This window comes from Trichosurus vulpecula, chromosome 2 (assembly GCF_011100635.1).
Source record: "Trichosurus vulpecula isolate mTriVul1 chromosome 2, mTriVul1.pri, whole genome shotgun sequence".
In the NCBI taxonomy this organism is placed as follows: Eukaryota; Metazoa; Chordata; class Mammalia; order Diprotodontia; family Phalangeridae; genus Trichosurus; species Trichosurus vulpecula.
Window position 1 is genome coordinate 136,673,705 of NC_050574.1, and position 18,732 is coordinate 136,692,436.

The 18,732-nt window shown below is 35.2% G+C and overlaps 1 protein-coding gene across 2 annotated transcripts in view; it reads left to right on the forward strand.

The window, feature by feature from the left end:
- Positions 1-18,732, forward strand: part of RDX (radixin) — a 109,171-nt gene that overhangs the window by 64,826 nt on the left and 25,613 nt on the right. For both annotated transcript variants that reach the window (XM_036742596.1, XM_036742597.1), the window contains 4 exons: positions 10,609-10,692; positions 10,911-11,057; positions 15,054-15,150; positions 17,212-17,375. In XM_036742596.1, the coding sequence (XP_036598491.1) occupies positions 10,609-10,692; positions 10,911-11,057; positions 15,054-15,150; positions 17,212-17,375 (492 nt within the window). The remainder of the gene's footprint in view (positions 1-10,608; positions 10,693-10,910; positions 11,058-15,053; positions 15,151-17,211; positions 17,376-18,732) is intronic.

Here is an 18,732-nt window from a genome sequence, read left to right on the forward strand (position 1 = left end):
GTTGTGAGTTGGTTTGAGCTGGCTCCACCACCCCCCTAGTAATAATTGTAGTTTACTTATTTCTGCCATGGTATTTGTTTCCATAATTTCATTTCTTCTGGGATTACTTGCAGTATTAAATCCTTTAAGATCAAGGTGTTGTAACATTCATAGCCATAGAGCATCACTAGAAGGATATTTATGTTAAAGAAATTGGCTTTGCCCTGAAAGAAGATTATCCTGAAAACCTGCACAGTTTTCAAAATTCTGTCTAGTCTGATCTTGTCCACAAAAAACAAAGATGTACTGGATTAGGAGTTGGCAAACTGTGGCCCAATGACCATATTTGGCCCTGTTTTTGTATGGCTAACCTATTTGTTTTTGCAGAGTCAGCCAGTGAGATAAGAATGGTTTTTATATTTTTAAAAATACAATAAAGCTTTATTTAAAAATGTGAAAACCATTTTGAGTTTACACAGGTGGCAGGCCAACAAGAAATTTGGCCCTAGAGACTCACCCCTGTCCTATTTTATCTCTTAGGTCCCGTATAACTTTCTTATTTCTGATACTTTGATTTTTGTCTTCAACTTGGGGCCAAGCTTATTTCATTATCCATTTGCAGTGCTTCTCCAGGGATATATGGCTGTCTAGACTAAAGCAGTGGGAATTTGTTTGGTTCTGTGTCATAATCTAGACGATATTCATTTTTCATTTAACTTTGCTTTTTCTGATATGGATGGGCAAACTGGTCTCTTTTGAATAATTATGGATGTCATCATAGTATTCTAGTGTTTAATAGAATTACAATGTTTTCTGCCACTAGGAACATTTTTTGAGGATTGCTTTGACAGAATAGTCTTTGATACCAAAAAACATCCTAGGAAAACATTTCTCTGTTTTGTGCCTAACTTAATGGTATAAAATGAGTCAGGAATGAAGTTATCATAGATAACCATCATAGATATTGGACATTGTTTTTTAACATGTATTGGAGACGACAGCTGTATTTTGTTCTATTCAAATAGTCTTAAAATTGACCGACATAGCAGCAAGATCTCTTGTTTGCTAACCCTTTGGCAGATATGTCCTTCTATAGAAAAATATCTGCAAAAATCTGCTTATTCTCTTAAGTTTTCATCAAGGATTCCTTTGGTGTACGCCTAGAATATTCTCCTATACAGATGAGGAAATAGGTGGATGGGTCGGTATTTGCTGAAGTGTTGTTCTTGTGTTGTCCCTAGTATGGATTTTTTCTTTATGTATTTAGTTCAATCCAACCATTCTCTGCTACTTCATCTTCTTAATTGCTATATCAGGTGTTGAGATCATAGAATACAAATAGAATGGTTTCAGTATTGTTAGTACTAAGAATGTTCTCCATGTGCTAACAAACTGATCATTCTCTGCTAATTCGTTATGTCCAGGATACAGATTTAAATTTTCAAAATATTTATCCCTCTCCCTTTCTTCAGTACAATTCTTTATTAAGTGTTTACTTTTTACCTTATATTGGCTAAAGCTTCATTCAATAAATAAAAGATGGGAAACAAAATAAGAAAAGAACAACCACTATAGACTTGCTGCATAAATGGTTTCATCTATAATGTTGCAGAAATGATCTGGCCCAACTAGTTTTCATGTCAAGCTCTCTGCAGGCTCGATTACTCTTCTCAGCTGTCTCATGGTCTTCCATTAGGTCTGACATTTTGCATATGAACTCGTATTCTTTATTTGTACTGGTCTTGGCCACCAAGCCTCATAGCTTGGTAAAGACATCTAGTATTAGCTAATTAGAGTAGTTTGTGGGTTCTTTATACAGTCTTTGTGGCAAATGTTTTGCATTGGTTAAACTTTTTAAAGAAATGGTGATACTGCCTTTATTTTTGTGCACTTCCTGGTTTTTGTTTTGTTTTCTGGCATGACAGTTTCTTTAAACAGATTAGTCTAGAGGTGCTATAAACACCATAGTATTTCATTTTCTTGATCTTTTATAATTTGGTTGCTGATTTGACTTTTGCTCTAATCAGTTGATGATATACAGTCAGCTAACTCTGAAATGGGTACATAGTTTGCAGTTTGGTAAGGCAGTCGATTTTAATTTTTAAAATGTTTTTAGGTGCTTACAACCTCTGATACTTACTTGTTCTCTTGTTAAAGAAAGTATTCATGATATACAAGACTTTGACCTTCTTTTATTTGTTGAAGCTTAAACCATATTTTCCAGGTTAGTTTTTTCTGACCTTACATGTACATTGATATCACTAAATATCAAGTTAAATGGAGACTAGTTTGAAGAATTTCATCAGGTTTATCATAGGATCTGTTTCTTAATCTTCTGCAACAGATGTTAGTTTATAAACTGTGGTTTTCTTTATAATAATGTCAATATTCTTGATTAGGACTACATGGTAAAATTAGCAAATGTTCCAGGAAATATTTCTTGTTGCCTTTTGGCACATGAAAAAGCTAACTTCAATTAACTGTTTCATCCACCTCTATAAGGAGAACCTGCAAGTCATCTTGCATATATTTGCAACTTCGTTATTTTTTTGGTTTCATTGATAGTGAGATGTTAGTGTGGCTTTGTTTGATGCTTTTAGTAGTAGTGTGTCATTTTGTTATGGGTAAAGATTTCATATTTAGGATGACAACAGTTAGACTTTGTTTCAGGATACTCTGCCATTGTCACTTCAGGAACATAATTTTTTTATTTTATTGTAATTATAATTTAGTATTACTAATTCTATGTTTTAAGTTGAATTTCAAAGAACCAACAGGTCATATAAAACAGATCTGAGGACTTTAACCTAAAGAAATGGATACTTATGGGGACATGGTCATGGGCTTCAAGTGTGTCTGAAGGTCTGTTATGTGGAATAAGGATTAGACTTGTTCTTCTTGATCCCAGAGGGCAGCTCCAGGTGCTAGAGGTGGAAGTGGCAATAAGGAAAACTTAGGCTTGATGAGAGGAAAAATTTCCTTAGAATTGTACAAAAGTAAATTGGCTGTATCAGGCAGCCATGGATGAAGATCTCTTCTGGAGATCTTCACATAGAGGCTAGATGATCATTTGTCATTAACCTCTAAGAAGGCTTGATCATTTGAATGTTACCTCAGATCATGTTCTGACATTTATTTTATAATAATTTTGGTGTCAGGGAATAGATTAGCATGTGTACTCTTTTTATACTGTTAAAGGGAACATACATGAGATATATGATGTTAATCTTTTCATTCATTTAGATGTGCTCAGCATTCCAGCATATGATCAAAGAACCTTAGTTGTTCCATTCATTGTACAGTGTTGTAGATAATAAGAATTACTTCTTTTTCTTCTGAAAACTGATTTTATTAATCCCCCACGATTTTAAGAAATACATATATCTCACCTCGAAGATGATTTTGCCTATCTGTTCCTAACATGATATACTCAAAGATGAGTCTTCCCCATGAGCTGCTATATAAGTAGACAAATATAATTTATGAGAATGTTGCTTTTTTCCATGATGAATATAATTCCTTATTGATTTTCAGCTCATATAGTGGATTTATATAAGAAGAATTAGTTTTTGATGGAACATTTCAGGAGGTGATAGTTTGATATAGTGAGGGATAGATTATTTCAATGGAAATGATTAAAGAATGTATTAAACAAAAGAGTATGGAAACATTGAGATAGTTGGTTGAGAAAAGATGAAATCTGAGATTATAAATGAGAAAATATGTGAAGATATTTAGATAGACCCAGGGTACAGCAGCCTAATAGGAAAAATAACTTTTTAAGGGTTTTTTAAATATAGGAAGGACCATGGAGAACAATATGATCAAATTGTTGAGTAATTGTAGTGCCCATATGCCCAGTTATGTATGTATTCTGAGTATATCTTAGACTTAAAAAAAGCATTTTTAGTATAAATTCAGGGCTTTGCAACAACTCTCTGGTCTAAATATAGACCACATCCCTAATGAGATAGCTTTGACTAGAAAATATACAGGCTTATACTGATTGTAACCTGCATTCAGGTTTTTCAAGAACCATTTTTGACATAGAAGTGCTCCCTCCATTTAGAGCAATAGTATATAAATTGGAATTTGATTAAAGGAGCAACTTTTAGAGAAAGGGCAAGGTAAAACTGAAAAATAAGCACCAAATGGAGAAGGAACTCCAAGGTACAAAGAGCAACTGTGATTTAGTGGAAAAGCATTGTACTGGGGGAGGTAGGAGACCTGAGGTCAAGTCCTGGCTCTGCCAGTTATTAACCTCTGTTAACCTGGGTGATAGAAATTTCATATTGTTTATTCATTTATTCCCTTAAGGCATAGCAGACATAAATGTATGGAGCCAGACAAAGTGTGACTGCCTGCAGAAAAGAATGAGAAAGCTTATATACATTATTTTTAGCAGACTCAGCATGCCTTCATTCCTTCACTTTTATGATCCCCATGTATGTTTAACCATGATACGAGAAAAGGATTTTCCTTAATGGAATAGGTTGTAAATACAGTAAGTCAGGATAGTTGACAAAGTGTCAATTGGAATTATAACCCAGGATCTCTGTGTTTAATTTACCATTAACATTCCATAACCTAGTATATGTCCATAAAATATTAAGATAAGAAAAAGTTACGTTATTCAAGATAGTTTTCTCGGGTTAAGGGTCTCATCCTTAATGGCCTTAGAGAAAAGAATGTTCTTAAGTCAGCCCGAACTGACCTTCTTGACATGGGAAGAGTTTATTCAGAGAGCAAAGAGGTTGTTTAAGCTGGTGGATCAGTTTGGGCTGTTCCTCTGGTTAATCTGTTCAGACTCTGGCCCTTATTGAAATTACAAAAATGATATTAAATGATATTAATGATCATCACCTCCCTCACATTGTAACCGACCTCTTCACTTACATGAATGACTACCACCCTCGTTCAGGCCCTCCTCACCTCTAGCTTGAAATATTGCAATAAACACACTTATTCTATCTCTTTGGTTCTTTTCCCTCTTGTCCAGGTATGATTCCTAATTTCGTGTAATGGATCACTAAGAGGCTGAAGTTTAAACCATCAACACATTTATTTAAAACATTTTAATTCTCTGGGTGAAAGCAATTCACCCAGCAGTTTAAAGCACCCAGAGAATAGAAACAAATAAATGCCTCTAGGAAGAAGGTTTCCTGGGGTTTCAGGAGCTTCTTTGTAGAAGTTCTAAAAACATTGTTTTTATCCTTTTCTTTCCCAAGAAGGGTATTGAGTTTAAATCCTACTTCCGACACATATTGGCAGTATGACCCTGGGCAAGTCCCTTAATATCTCTCAGTGCTCTCAGGCTACTCTAAGCTAATCAATTGAATAGAAGGTGAATTGGTAAAGGAAATTACTCTGTAGGCATTTCCTATCACAATGAAATCACAGATCCAGTCAAAATAAATAAATGTGAAGTCTGTATGTGTTACTTGTTCCAGTAGAATATTATCTTCTCAAGGCCAGAGGACTATTTGATTTTTGCCTCTGTATCCAGAGTGCCTGGTATATAGTAGATGTTTAATAAATGTTGATGAATACTAGCTGCATGGTTGAGTGCATAGAAATTAGAAGTAGAAAGGAACTTTACAGCTTGTCTTAACTAACCTCATTTTCAAGAAAACTAGTATTTAAAGAGGGCAATGGATAAAGAATTGGATCTGGAGTTAGGAAGACCCAAGTTCAATTTCAGCCTCAGGCACTAGTTATGTGATACTAGGCAAGTCACTTAACCTGTCTGCTTTGATTTCCTCATTTGTAAAATGATAATACTAGTACTTGCTTCCAAGGGTTGTCTTGAAGATCAATTGAGATGTTTGTAAAGTGCTTTGCTAACCTTAAAAGTATGATGTAGGTATGAGCTGTTATATTAAGAAGTTTTCCCAGTATCTTAGGTACTAAGTGTCAGAGTTAGAATTTGAATTCAGGTCCTTTCACTCTTAAGTTTTAATGTCATTTTAGAGTTCTAGAATGATAAAAAGAACGTGTTAGCTTGTAAATAATCCACTTGGAGTGTATAAAAGCAATATTTCACTTACATGTTTCTGATTTTTGTGGTAGAAGTGTAGAGACGAAAGGAGTTACTGTAGTAGAACTGGGCCTTGGTCTTGAATTCAAAATTGGAAATACAAATGGATAGGACAGGGATGGTAGAATTGACCATATTTCCATTTGGAGAAATTCTTGTTTGAGGATACTTTATGAAATTTCATCAGAGAAAAATGCAAAATAAATTTAAGACAGAGCTTTTGGTTTCAGAGGTATCATAGCCTAGTTTGGGAGATAATGTCCATAAAATAGAGAGACTAGTAAATTATGTGTTATAAACAATAAATGTATTAAAAATCAGAGAAGAATAAGATCAATGAAGGCTAGAATAAGAATAAAACCACCTTGAGTTTGCATAATACAGTAAATTTTTTTATGTTTCAGAGTGTTCTGCTATTGATCCTTACAATATCTGAGGCAGTTTAGGGAAGATATCCCCTTGATAGATTAGGAAGCTGAGGCTCAGAGAAGTTAAGGGAAGTTCAACAAGATTAGAAGTTGTTCAGTGACCGTGCAGGTCTCTTGAATCATGTAAAAGGTAGAAGTTTAGATTGGTTTTGAAATATGGTTAAGATTTGGATGTGAATAAGAGCAAGGATGAAGGAGAGTATTTTATTCAATAAGCATTTATTAAGTGGCATGTGCCAGGCTAAACACTGGGGAATACAAAAAAAGAAAGGAAAAAAAGGGCAAAAACAGTCCTTAGTTTCAAGAAGTTTATACTCTGGAGAGTAATAGTAATAGATTGGTACTTTGTATTTTGTGTTCAAAATGGGGGGGCAGTTTTCTTGTTGTATTATTCCTTGAGTTATGATAATGTGTAGGTTTTTTGACTTTGTTTTAGTGCGAGACTTAAAATTCTTAAGTTGTCTCTACGCCAGTCTTCAAAATCCATTTTCTTTTCATGTTACTGCTTTTTGTTTGTCTTTTCTCAGATTGTCCTTCACTTCTGTGTATTCCCAATCTATTGTTCTCTTTTTTTTGGGGGGGGGGAGTGAGTTTTGCCATTGTGGATACAAGTTTTCTATTCTTTTAGTTATTTCCATTGTGAAAGCCATAAATTCTGCTTTCACAATTCTTATTTCTGTGTTATATCATTCAGAAGCATCCTGATGTGATTCCATGCTTTCTTAAATTCACAGGGTGTCCTTTGCCTTAGTGGGTGTTCATTCATTTTCTTTTGTCTTGCAGTATTTATTCATAGTTGTCTGGACTTGTTTAGATGATCTGGAGGCCATATTCCTTTCTGCTTTTAATATCTTCCCTGTTGATTTATCTGCTTAGGCTCAAGGTCTTTAACTGGGTTTTCTTTTTCCTGAAATCCTTGGTAATTTTAGTATTTTATTTTTTTATGTCCCCTGATTGCTTACTTGGTGAGTTCTTGCCCTTTGAAAACAAGATTCCCCAAGGTCTAGTCCCCAAAGCTGTCTGAGCCTTCTCCTATGCTGGGGAGTTCACTTTTCATGGCCTTAGTAGGAAAGGGCTGGGTTGCAAAAAGTTTTAAATGCCAAACAGAGGAAGTTAATAATGAGCTACTGAAGTTTATTGAACAGGGAGGTGACATGATTACATGTATACTTTAGGAAAGTCATTTTGTGACATAAGTGGAGGATTGATTAGTTTAGAAAGAGACTTGGGACAGAGAGACCAATATGAAGGCTATTGCAGTAGTCCAAGTGAGAAGTGATAAGGGTCTGAATTATGGTGCTGGCAAGAAGGGGAGCTATATACAACAGATATTGTAGAGAAATTAATTATGATTTGACAACTAATTGTATGAGGTGAGCAATTGAGAGGAATCAAGGATGACATAGAGGAGGTTGTGAACCTTGATTACTGGGAGGATGAACAGTGAACAATAATTAGAAAGTTACTGGAGGAGAGTTTGGGAGGAAAGATAAAGAATTACATTTTAGACATTAAGTTTGAGTTGCCTATGTGATACCCAGTTTGAAATATCCAATAGGCAGCTGGAGATGATGTGTTGCTCAGAAGAGTAACTAGAGCTAAAGAAATAGATCGTTTGCATATAGGTGATTAATTGACCCCATTTAAGTTGATGAGATCACCAGGTGAAAAAATGAGACAGAAAAGAGAACCCAGGACAAAGCTTTGGTGGGGACCTCCACAATTAGTGGGGTTGACATGGATGAAGAACCAGCCAAAGAGAGAGATGACTGGTTTAGACAGATAGGAGAACTGAGAAGAGGAGTCAAACAGGAAGGAGAGAGTTTATGGGAAGAGAAGGTAGTTAACCACATCAGATGCTGCAGAGAGGTCAAGAAGGATGACAATGGAGAAGAGGCCATTATATTTGGTATTTTAGAGATTGTTGCTAACTTTGAACAAAGCAGTTTCAGTTTGTGGCATGGTAGAGAGAGAAAAAAGACACATGTTAGTGCATTGTTGTTGCTGTAGTTGCCATTTATATATTGCTTTAAATTTCAAAAAGTATTTTATACACATCATCTTACTTGATCCCCCAAGTAACCTTGTCAAATAGGTCTTAGAGGTGATATCCCTGTTTTACAAATAACAAAACCTAGGCTCATTGGAGGTTATGATTCACCATAGTGTCAGGAGAGGCATTTGACCCAAGGTTCTTCTGACTTCCAAGTCCAGAACTCTTTGCTATGCTGTAATGACCAAATGGAAGAAAAACAGTACAGAGACTATATAATTAAATGCTAGTTATGTTGTATCAATTAAGAATAGAAATTCTGGGGTTATGTGTAATAGTATTATCATTTCTAAAATTGGCATAATGAAGATAAGATATTATCACTATCACTTTATCTGTCAATATGGATCTGATCATGATTTGTTTTTTCATGGAGGAATAAATTTTGTTAAATATTGTTATGAATTTGGGGAGGTAGAGATGGGGAATTAGGTTTGGAATTTTTGTTCTATAAATCCATTAATCTTTTTTCAACATTATGCTACACTTAAAGTTATAGGCATCAGCAGCTCATTGTTACAGTGAGAGCCACTTATTCAGTCATTTTGTTTAAGTTGAAAATCAATTTGGAAAACAAAACATTCCAAAGTAACTTCCATTCAACAAACTGAATAGTTCTTTACTAGTTGTATCTGAAGTACAAGTAAGTATTGTGATTGGCAGTGCATTGGATTTGGAGTTAAAAGAACTAGGTTGAAGTCTTCTGGACTCCAGATGTAGTACTTTATCTAGTGCCTTATTTATACGTTAATTTTCTTGAAAATAATAGAAATCATTCAATGTCTATGAACTTTAGTTTCCTTTTCTGTAAAATGGGAATAATATGATCTTTATTACTAACTTTCCAGTGTTATTATGGAGGCTAAAATGAGATCATAAATGTAAAGCACTTTGTAATTGTAAATCATTTACTATGTCAACATTTGTGAGAAGTTAGTCTGTTTTATATGCAACAAAATTGATAAATTTGAAATTTTAGTAGTATGAACAAGGAACACAGATCTTAAAGCATAAATCAGAATGCATGTATTAATGAGAACCTGTTTTATTCAAGAGCAGCTAGGTGGTGCAGTGGACAGAGTGCAGGTCCTGGAGTCAGGAGGACTTGACTTCAAATGTGGCCTCAGATACTAGGTGTGTGATCTTGGGCAAGTGGCTTAACCCTGTTTGCCTCAGTTTCCTCCTCTATAAAATGAGCTGAAGAAGGAAATGACAGACACTCCAGTATCTTTGCCAAGAAAACACCAAATGATATCACAGAAATGACTGAAATGGCTGAACAACAACAATTTTATTCAAGCTCTAATTTCAGATTTAGTGTGCTTCAGGAAGAAGTTGGGAGCATAAAGTCATACTTTGGCAGGTCGTGATAGTGTTATACAACCCCTATAAGCCCCAAAATTAAACAACAAAGGAGAGCTGGGAAAGTTGGGTTTTGATGGATCAGCATAAGAAATTTAATGGAAAGGGATGAGTCTATCCTGAATCCATGTGAAAAGAGGAGCAATGTTTTGGTCTAACTGGTGTTCCTATAATCTCTTTTAAAAAGGCAACTTTAGGTTTATGAGCATTTTGCTTGAGAATAAAATACCTTTCTCTATGTTTCCCAGAAGACTAGGAGTTTTCTAAAATGTTTTCTACCTTGCAGTTTAAAATTCTACCGCATTTGCTAACGATGGTATCAGAAATGGGAGTCACCAAATAAAACTTTTTTTTTGAGAAATTACTATCATTTACATGCTCCTTCAAAACAGACATAAATCACAGTATCTATACATGAATATTTTAATTAGAAAGTCATTAACTATGGTAATTTAATGTTACAAGTTTAGGAAGTACATGTGGTTCAGTAAACTAAGGAAAGAACTAGGACCCAGCAGTTGTGAATTTGAGTATGTACAGTTTCACTTTTTTTAAAATACTGATGGGAAGGAATGTGTTACTTTTTGGTTGTTCAGTTTGTGAAATGGCAGAAGGTGGGAGGGGGTCATAATAAACCACCTCTTTGATATTATCTTTAAAGCATATATGAACATAAATTCATAGTAGTTGAGTGTTTTTTAGATGTGTTAATTTATATACGATTTCATGGAATTTTTTTTTCTTAATAGAGTGTTGGAACAGCACAAACTGACAAAAGAACAGTGGGAAGAAAGAATACAAAACTGGCATGAAGAGCACAGAGGGATGTTAAGGTACTTGAATTTTGAAAATTTGATTTCCCTAATTTAAAGTTTTTTGGTTTTATGAAATTTGTCGTTGCATCAGGTCTTCAGTAAGTATTATTTGTTTAAATTTTTAAAAATTATATTACTAATTTTTAGCAACAAGGTGAATTTTGCATTTTTATTTTGATACTGTATGTTCAATTTACCCTGAGTAAATCTGTTATAATTTAGCATTATTTCAACAGGGAAGATTCAATGATGGAGTATCTAAAGATTGCACAAGATCTGGAAATGTATGGTGTAAACTATTTTGAAATAAAGAATAAAAAAGGAACAGAATTATGGCTAGGTGTTGATGCTCTGGGTCTGAACATTTATGAACATGATGACAAGTAAGTAAATTGCATGCCAAACTAGTCATGTTTATCGTAAGTAGTTTTACACTTCTTTTTCATTTGTTTCAAAAATGATTTGATTAAAGTTTAGTTGATGGCTTACTAAACTTTCATTAGTATTACCTATGTTTTCAGATTCGACTTCTTTTCAGAGTATTTATGAAATGTGATCAATTCATTGGCATAAATTGAGCATTTCTTATGTTTATCACTTAATTTAGGGCAGAGGTGAACATAGTACACACCCAATAAATGTTCATTGAATTAAATTGGGCAAGTCATTTAAAGCTCCCTAGGATTAAATTTTCTCATGTGTATGAGGATACAGGCAGCTAGGTAGTTGAGTCGATAGCACACTAGGCTTGGAGTAAGGAAGAAGCATTTTCACTTTGTTACCCTTTTATGAAGTATCAGGCTCTCCTTACTGCAGTTAGAGAGCCATTAGCCATTGATTGGCCAAGGATTAGTCTAACCCTGTCTTTTTAAAAGGACATATTTTTTTAAGGTGTAAAATCAGTCAAGACATCTTCAAGGACCTTCAGTAGCAGAGAATAAAGAAGTTAGACCTGGCAGTCATCTACTGTAGATTCCTCATTTTTTTGTGAGAAAACCAAAATAGCAAGATACATTTACACAAGACCACACAGCTGATTAGTATCATACCTGAGACTAGAAACCAGGTTTTATTTTTAATTTCAGTGCTTTTTTTTCTTTAAATATATGCACACATACATAATTTTAAGATGTATTGATGTCTTTTGTTTTTTATATCTGACATTATATGTAATGTTTCACACTGATAATTCCTCATCCCTAAAAGGATGAGGAGAAAGATGTACTTTTTTTTAATCTCTTCTTAAGGGCCAAGTTTGACTATTATAATTATACAACTTTGAGTTTCATTTTTATTTTCTGTGTTCTTTCTACAATACTTTTATATATAAATAGTGCTTCCTTGTTACTTCTACCAACAGCAAGGAAGTACATTTTTATATATAAAATACAAACCATTACATGTGTGTGTGTGTGTGTGTGTGTGTGTATGTGTATGTGTGTGTGTGTATGTGTGTGCAATTTCAGTTTTTTCATTAAAAATAAACTACATTTAGGCGTATGTGATGTAGTGGATAGAGAGACCCAGCCTTGGAATAAGGATGACTTGTGCTCAAGTTCCACTCTCACATATATTGGCTCTGTGATCCTGGGGCGTTAAAGGAGGACTAGCCACCTCTGGCGTAAGGGCTTGCTGAGCTCCTTTTCAGAGCTACTCATTTACCTTTGGTGTCTACCTGGCACTCAATTCTCATCTGTGAGTCCAAGAAACTGTAGCATGCCAAGTGACTACACCTGGTAAATTATTTTGGCAGACAGGTTAAACAAAGTTGAGGGTAACCAACGGGCCTTGTACCTATTAGTGAGTAAGGGTTATGTCTACACCAAGCATGTAAGGACTTTTTTCTCTGTTTATAATTCCTGCTTGTAATTGCTGTTTGTATTTGCTCTGAAGTTCAGGGTACTGCCTTTTTCCCTTGAACTAAGTGAATGATATATGTATGTTTAACTAAAGCAAGATTGTTAACCCCTTAAAGTTGCTTTCCTTAAAAAAGCAGATCCAAGAGTGTGTGCTAGCAGCCCTTCTGTGTGCTGGTGTTATTGGCCTTACGCAGCCACAGTAGTGGCAAGTAGCATTGTTGTTACAGAGCCAGATTGTGGAGAGCCTAAAATGCTAGACTTTACTTGGTAGGCAGGCAGTAAACATTTATTCAGAATCTAATATGTGCCAGGCATTGTGCTAAGCACTAAGGAATCAGAAAAGGTGAAAGACAGTCCCTACCCTGGAGGAGCTCACAAACTAATTGGGGAGACAACATGCAAACAGCTGGGAAGGCACTAGAATTAAGAGCAATTGGGAAAGGCTTCCTGTAGGAGGTAGGACTTTACCTGGGACTCGAAGAAGGCCAGCAGGTGGAGATGAAGGAGGAAAGCATTCCATGCATGAGGGGTACTCGGTGAAACTACCCGGAGTTGGGAGGCGACGTGTCATGTTCAGTGAACAGCAATGAGATCAATGGCACCAGATTGAAGAAGGGGGTAGAGAGAGTTATAAGGTGTAAGACTGAAGGGGGCAGGGAGTGCTTGGTTATGAAGGGCTTTAAACATCCAGCAGATGATTTTGTATTTGATACTGGAGGTGATAGGGAACCACAAGAGTGTATTGATGGGGGGTGTGGTTGCGGGGTGGGGGGAATGTGACATGATTGCACGTTTAGGTACACCTGGCAACCTAGGGGAGAATGGACTGGAATGGGCTGAAACTTGGAGACCAACTAGCAGGCTATTTTAAGAGTCCAGGCATGAGGTGATGAGGGCCTGGGCCAGGGTGGTGGCAGTGTCAGGAGTGAGGAGGAGTCATATATGAGATATAAAGGTAAAATCGATAGAACTTGGCAACCAATTGAATGTGCTAAGTGTGGGTGAAGGTTTCAAACCTGGGAGACTGGCAGGATGGTTGTGTCTCCACAGTAATAGGAAATTTGGAAGGGAGGAGGGTTTGTAGGGGTGGGGAACCTGCATCCTCGAGGCCACATGTGGCCCTATAGGACCTCAAGTGCAGCCCTTTGACTGAATCCAGACTTCATAGAACAAGTCCCCTTGATAAAAGGATTTGTTCTATAGAACTTGGACTAGGTTAAAAAGGCCATGCTCAATGACTTAGAAGGCCACAGATTCCTCACCCCTGGGAGAAAGATAATGAGTTGAGTTTTGATTATGTTGAGTTCAAGATATCTTGTCCAATAGGCAATTGGAGATGTTGTTTTGGAGGTCAGCAAAGAGGTTAGGGCTCGACCCATAGATTTTGAGAATAATCAGAATGGGGATGATTATTGAATTCATAGGATCTGATGATAGCACTGTGCAGTAGTGTATAAGGAGAACATAGTCAAAAGACGTTAGAGTTTTTCAACAGGAGAGTGATGATTAGACTATGCTTCAGGAGAATTAATGAAAGAATTAAAGGGGAGACTAAAAGTGAGGGAGTTCAGTTGATCGTTTTATAATTCAGTTCTTCATTTCATTTCCGCCTTCAGTTTTTACTTCATCTTTATTTCCAAATACATCCCTTTCCTGTTCTACCTCAGAGAGCCATTCCTTTATAACACTGAATATTAAAAGAAACAAAAAAAGCAGTTCACTAAAACTAATTAATCCATCAGCTGAGCCTCCATAGTATTCAGTGTTCTTCTTCTCCATTCAATGGAGGGAAGTGAAAATCTCAATCTCTTTGGGGCCCATGCTGGATTGTTATAACGACATTCAAATATTTTTCATTTTTTGCTCTTTCCATTTAAACTTTCATTTTGTTTAATGTTTGTATAGGTCTGCTTACTTCACTTTGCATCTTCTTATACTTTTTTGTATTCTTCATAATTATCACTTCTGACAACCCAGTAAAATTCTGTTATATTCATGTACTAGAATTTGGCTGGCCATTTACATATATATATATATATATATATATATATATATATGTGTGTGTGTGTGTGTGATTCTAGCTCTTTGCAACTACAGAAATTACTTCATGAACATAAAAATTCAAGGTATGTCAGTAGCATGTTAATATACATTAGTACCAATTAAAATATCCTAAAAGTCTGGAGTTTAGAAAGTTTATCCATTCAGGCTATAATAACCAGTGCAGTTATTTCACCTGTAGTATGGTAGAAAGAATACTTCATATGGGATCAAGTTCAGATTCCTATTCTATTACTTATAAACTTTGAGGCCTTGAGCAAGTCGGCTGATCTCTCTGAGATTCAATTTCCTCGCCTTTAAAAATGGGGAGTGATAATACTTATACTGCCTACTTAGTGGGCTAGTATAAGCATGAAATGCTACAATGTATGTAAAGTAGTTTGGAAACTTTAAAGCACCAGATAAATATCAGTTTTTATATATACTCCCTTGATTAAAAGTCTACTTTTCATTTTAAAGGTTGACGCCTAAAATTGGTTTTCCCTGGAGTGAAATCAGAAATATTTCATTTAACGACAAAAAGTTTGTCATAAAGCCAATCGATAAGAAGGCACCTGTAAGTAAAAATCTTATCCCTTATTATATATCTTTTACATTTGTGCTGAATTCAAGTTAACATGTTGTTTAGTGCTTACTATATGTAAGGTACTATGTTAGAAGTAAGGACAGAGGCATTGTGTGTGGAAGATGTAGGCAAAAATGGAGCAGACCAAACCCTTAAGGAGCTTCCATTCTACTTTGAGGATACGATATGTACATAGACGAGGAAAAAGTATGATCAAAGTAATGCAAAATTGATAATGGAGAGAACTCTACACCTGGCGACATCAAGAAAGGACTGGTGGAAGAGATGGCACCTAAGCCATACTCTGTAGAGAGTCTACAAATCAGAGGAAAGGAGTAGGATGTACATTCTCTACTTAAAAGACTGTACAAGGGGATAGAAGTGGGAGATGAAATGTATACAATGAACAGCTTGGAGACCATCTTTATTGGAGCAGAGATCATATGAAGAGAAATAATATGAAATAAGACAGGAAAGATAGGAGGAAGCCAGATTGTGAAAGGCTTTAAAAGCCAAGCTGAGGAATTTGTATTTCAAACTAAATAAAGCAATTATAGATGTTTATTAGGTGCCTACTATGTGCCTCAGAGAATTGTGCTAGGTTCTGAGGTCTATAGACAGAAATGATAGCCCTGTCAGCAACTGTAGGGACTAGGAAAGGGGGTGCTTGAGCTAAAATTTGAAATAAATTCAGGATTCTAAAAAGCAGGTGTGGGGTATGGCCAATGTAAAGGCACAGGGACCACAAACACGGTTATGTGTAAGGAATGACAAGGAGGCCAATTTAACCAAAGTGCATGAAGGAGAATAATATATGATAAAGGTAAATGAAAGTAAGATTATAAAGGGCTTAAAACTAGTTAAACAAAGGAGTGTGATCAGATCTTTGTTTTAGTAATATCATTTTGGCAGTTATGGGGAAAAAAAAGAGTGGATTGGAGAATGAAGGGATGGAAGTAGAAGACCAATTAAGAGACTATTGCAATAATCCAGATGAAAGGTGATGAAAATCTGAATTATGATTGAAGCTTTGTGAGTGCACAGATGTGAAAGATGTTAAAGAAGGATAAATGAGACTTGGAAATTAATAATGGGGATGGAAGGTGGTGAGAGGGGGAGGGAGGAGAAGTCAAGGATGGTTCCAAGATTGTGGACATATGTGGTGCCTTCCAAAATGATATCAAAGAAAATAGATTCTCATTTATCAAACTGGCACTGGAAAGCAATCTGTTTTCATTGTTTAATATTCTCAGTGGTGAAATCATTGTGCCTTTTTAATTTTATTGAAGGGGCATATAATATAGATTTAAATCTAACTGAACAGAATTTGTTGGAATAAAGTCAAGGTTGTGTAAAGAGACTGTTAGTGGCATTTGGACAATGGTTGACCATAAATTAGAAAACTCAATTTAAAAATTTTTTGTGTGTGACTTTGTTTTGTTGACTATAGTACAATCTAGATAGTGGTCATTCATAGTATTTTCATGATAATTTATAGAATTGTAAGTTATGGACTTAATTTTTAGGTGTTCATGTAACTTGAAGTCTTGAATTTTAAAAATTTACAGGCTGGAGTATTTCATTTCTTAAGTGGTAGCATCTATTCTGTTGATGAAGTACAATATCATAGCCGAGCATTCTGAAGACATAAATATCCATAGAAAAGAAGCAAGGATTTAATATTCTTTGATATTTTGAATCTGCAATAGATATTTTTGTGAATGAGTAATAGTTCAGTCTTTATGTTGCTGGAAAAAAAAACAAACAATTGGGACCACACAGAATTGTCTCTCATTTATAATGATCAAGGATTGAGAGTTACTTTTGGAAAAGTAGAGGGCAAAAAAGAAATGGGACCCAAGATGTGGCTCTGGAATATTTAAGAGGAATCACTTATGTGGCATTTATCATGAGTACTGTGAGATTTCAGCTAATTTCCAAGTTAACTGTTACATGACTGTTGAACTCTCATACTGTGTTGACAAGTACAAGTTATTGGTGATGGACTATCCATTCCAAGGAAGTTGTTAATTTAAAATAATTCATATTTAGGATTTTGTATTTTATGCACCTCGTCTGAGGATCAATAAACGGATTTTAGCTTTGTGCATGGGAAACCATGAGCTCTACATGCGAAGAAGAAAGCCTGATACAATCGAAGTACAACAGATGAAGGCTCAGGCTAGAGAGGAGAAACATCAGAAGCAGTTGGAAAGGTATGAAATTTTGCAGTATTTAATTTTTAATTGATAGGAGTAGTTATCTAAAATTTTAGACAAATTAATTTCTTTGAATTCTCCAGATTTAAATTTTATAGAATTTCATTGTCATTGGAAAAAATTATGAAAAAGACATTTGAGTGTTCTAGAAGTACCACCAAATTCCCCTTTTAAGATAAAGATTTATAATTATAAAGTTTGAAGTCTCAATACATAAGGATTATGAGAGTAGCCTTTCATAATGTCACTGAATTGTTTTCCCTCTGCCCCCTTATGCAATCCTTGCTATTCTACTGTTGAATATCTTTTTGGAAGCATTTGATTAAGGATCTTCAACTTGTTTTACTCATGCTTTCCAGGTAAGAGTTTTCAATAATTTTCTCAGAGTCTCGCTGTGCTTATAGAAAAACTCACCAGGTAAGTCATAGCATAGGGTTGAACAGCAGCAGCACTTTCTTATAACAGTAACCATTTCTAAATATTGTACATTTTGAATTCTCTAACAGAAGTTAATTATGCTATATTGAGAGTTTTAAAATAATTATTGGTAAAGAAACCCTTTACTAATTCCGAATTTGCAGACCAGGGATTGGTTTGAACTTAATCTTTGCTAAGGAAACCCTTTCTTTAAGGTCCCTCAAGGAACCTACTAGGTTCAGCATTTCATCAGTCTTAATTTGAATTAGTATATGTATTCAGTGATAATGAGATTGCATTAGAAAAAGTCTATACGTTACACTTTAGTTACTTAAATTGCCCTTCCTATCAATGAGCCCAAATTATTGAAGTTTTATTGAAATGCCAAATATCTCTTTATTTGCATAAGCATAACATCAGTTAATTTTGTCACAGCTGACTTGTATTTTGCTCTTAATGGAGAACAATGATGACCTAAAACTTAAACCTTACACCAGTTGATTTTAAGTCACCCAACTTCCATCCAGAATAAGGTCAAGGACCATTTTGAGTATACTTCTGATAGCCTTTAGTGCTCACAAGTAGGAAGAGAGAGGGCAGGGAGTTACTTTTCTACTCTTTAGTACATGCTTACTCTCCCAAACATGTGTCTCTCCATAACCCTTATACTTATAACTGTTGTGTTATGAAACTATTTCTTGTGCCTCCTTTGACTTGTGTGCTATAACTTCTTTGTTGCAGCATGTACATTAAGCATAATAGAATCTCAGAATTGCAAGGACCTCAGAGGCCATCAAATCTAAGCCACTTCTTAACAAAGATTTTCTCTAATATATATTTGAATTCCATATTTTATTATTTAATGTTTTTTTAGTTTTCAGCATTGATTTCCACAAGATTTTGAGTTACAAATTTTCTCCCCATTTCTACCCTCCCC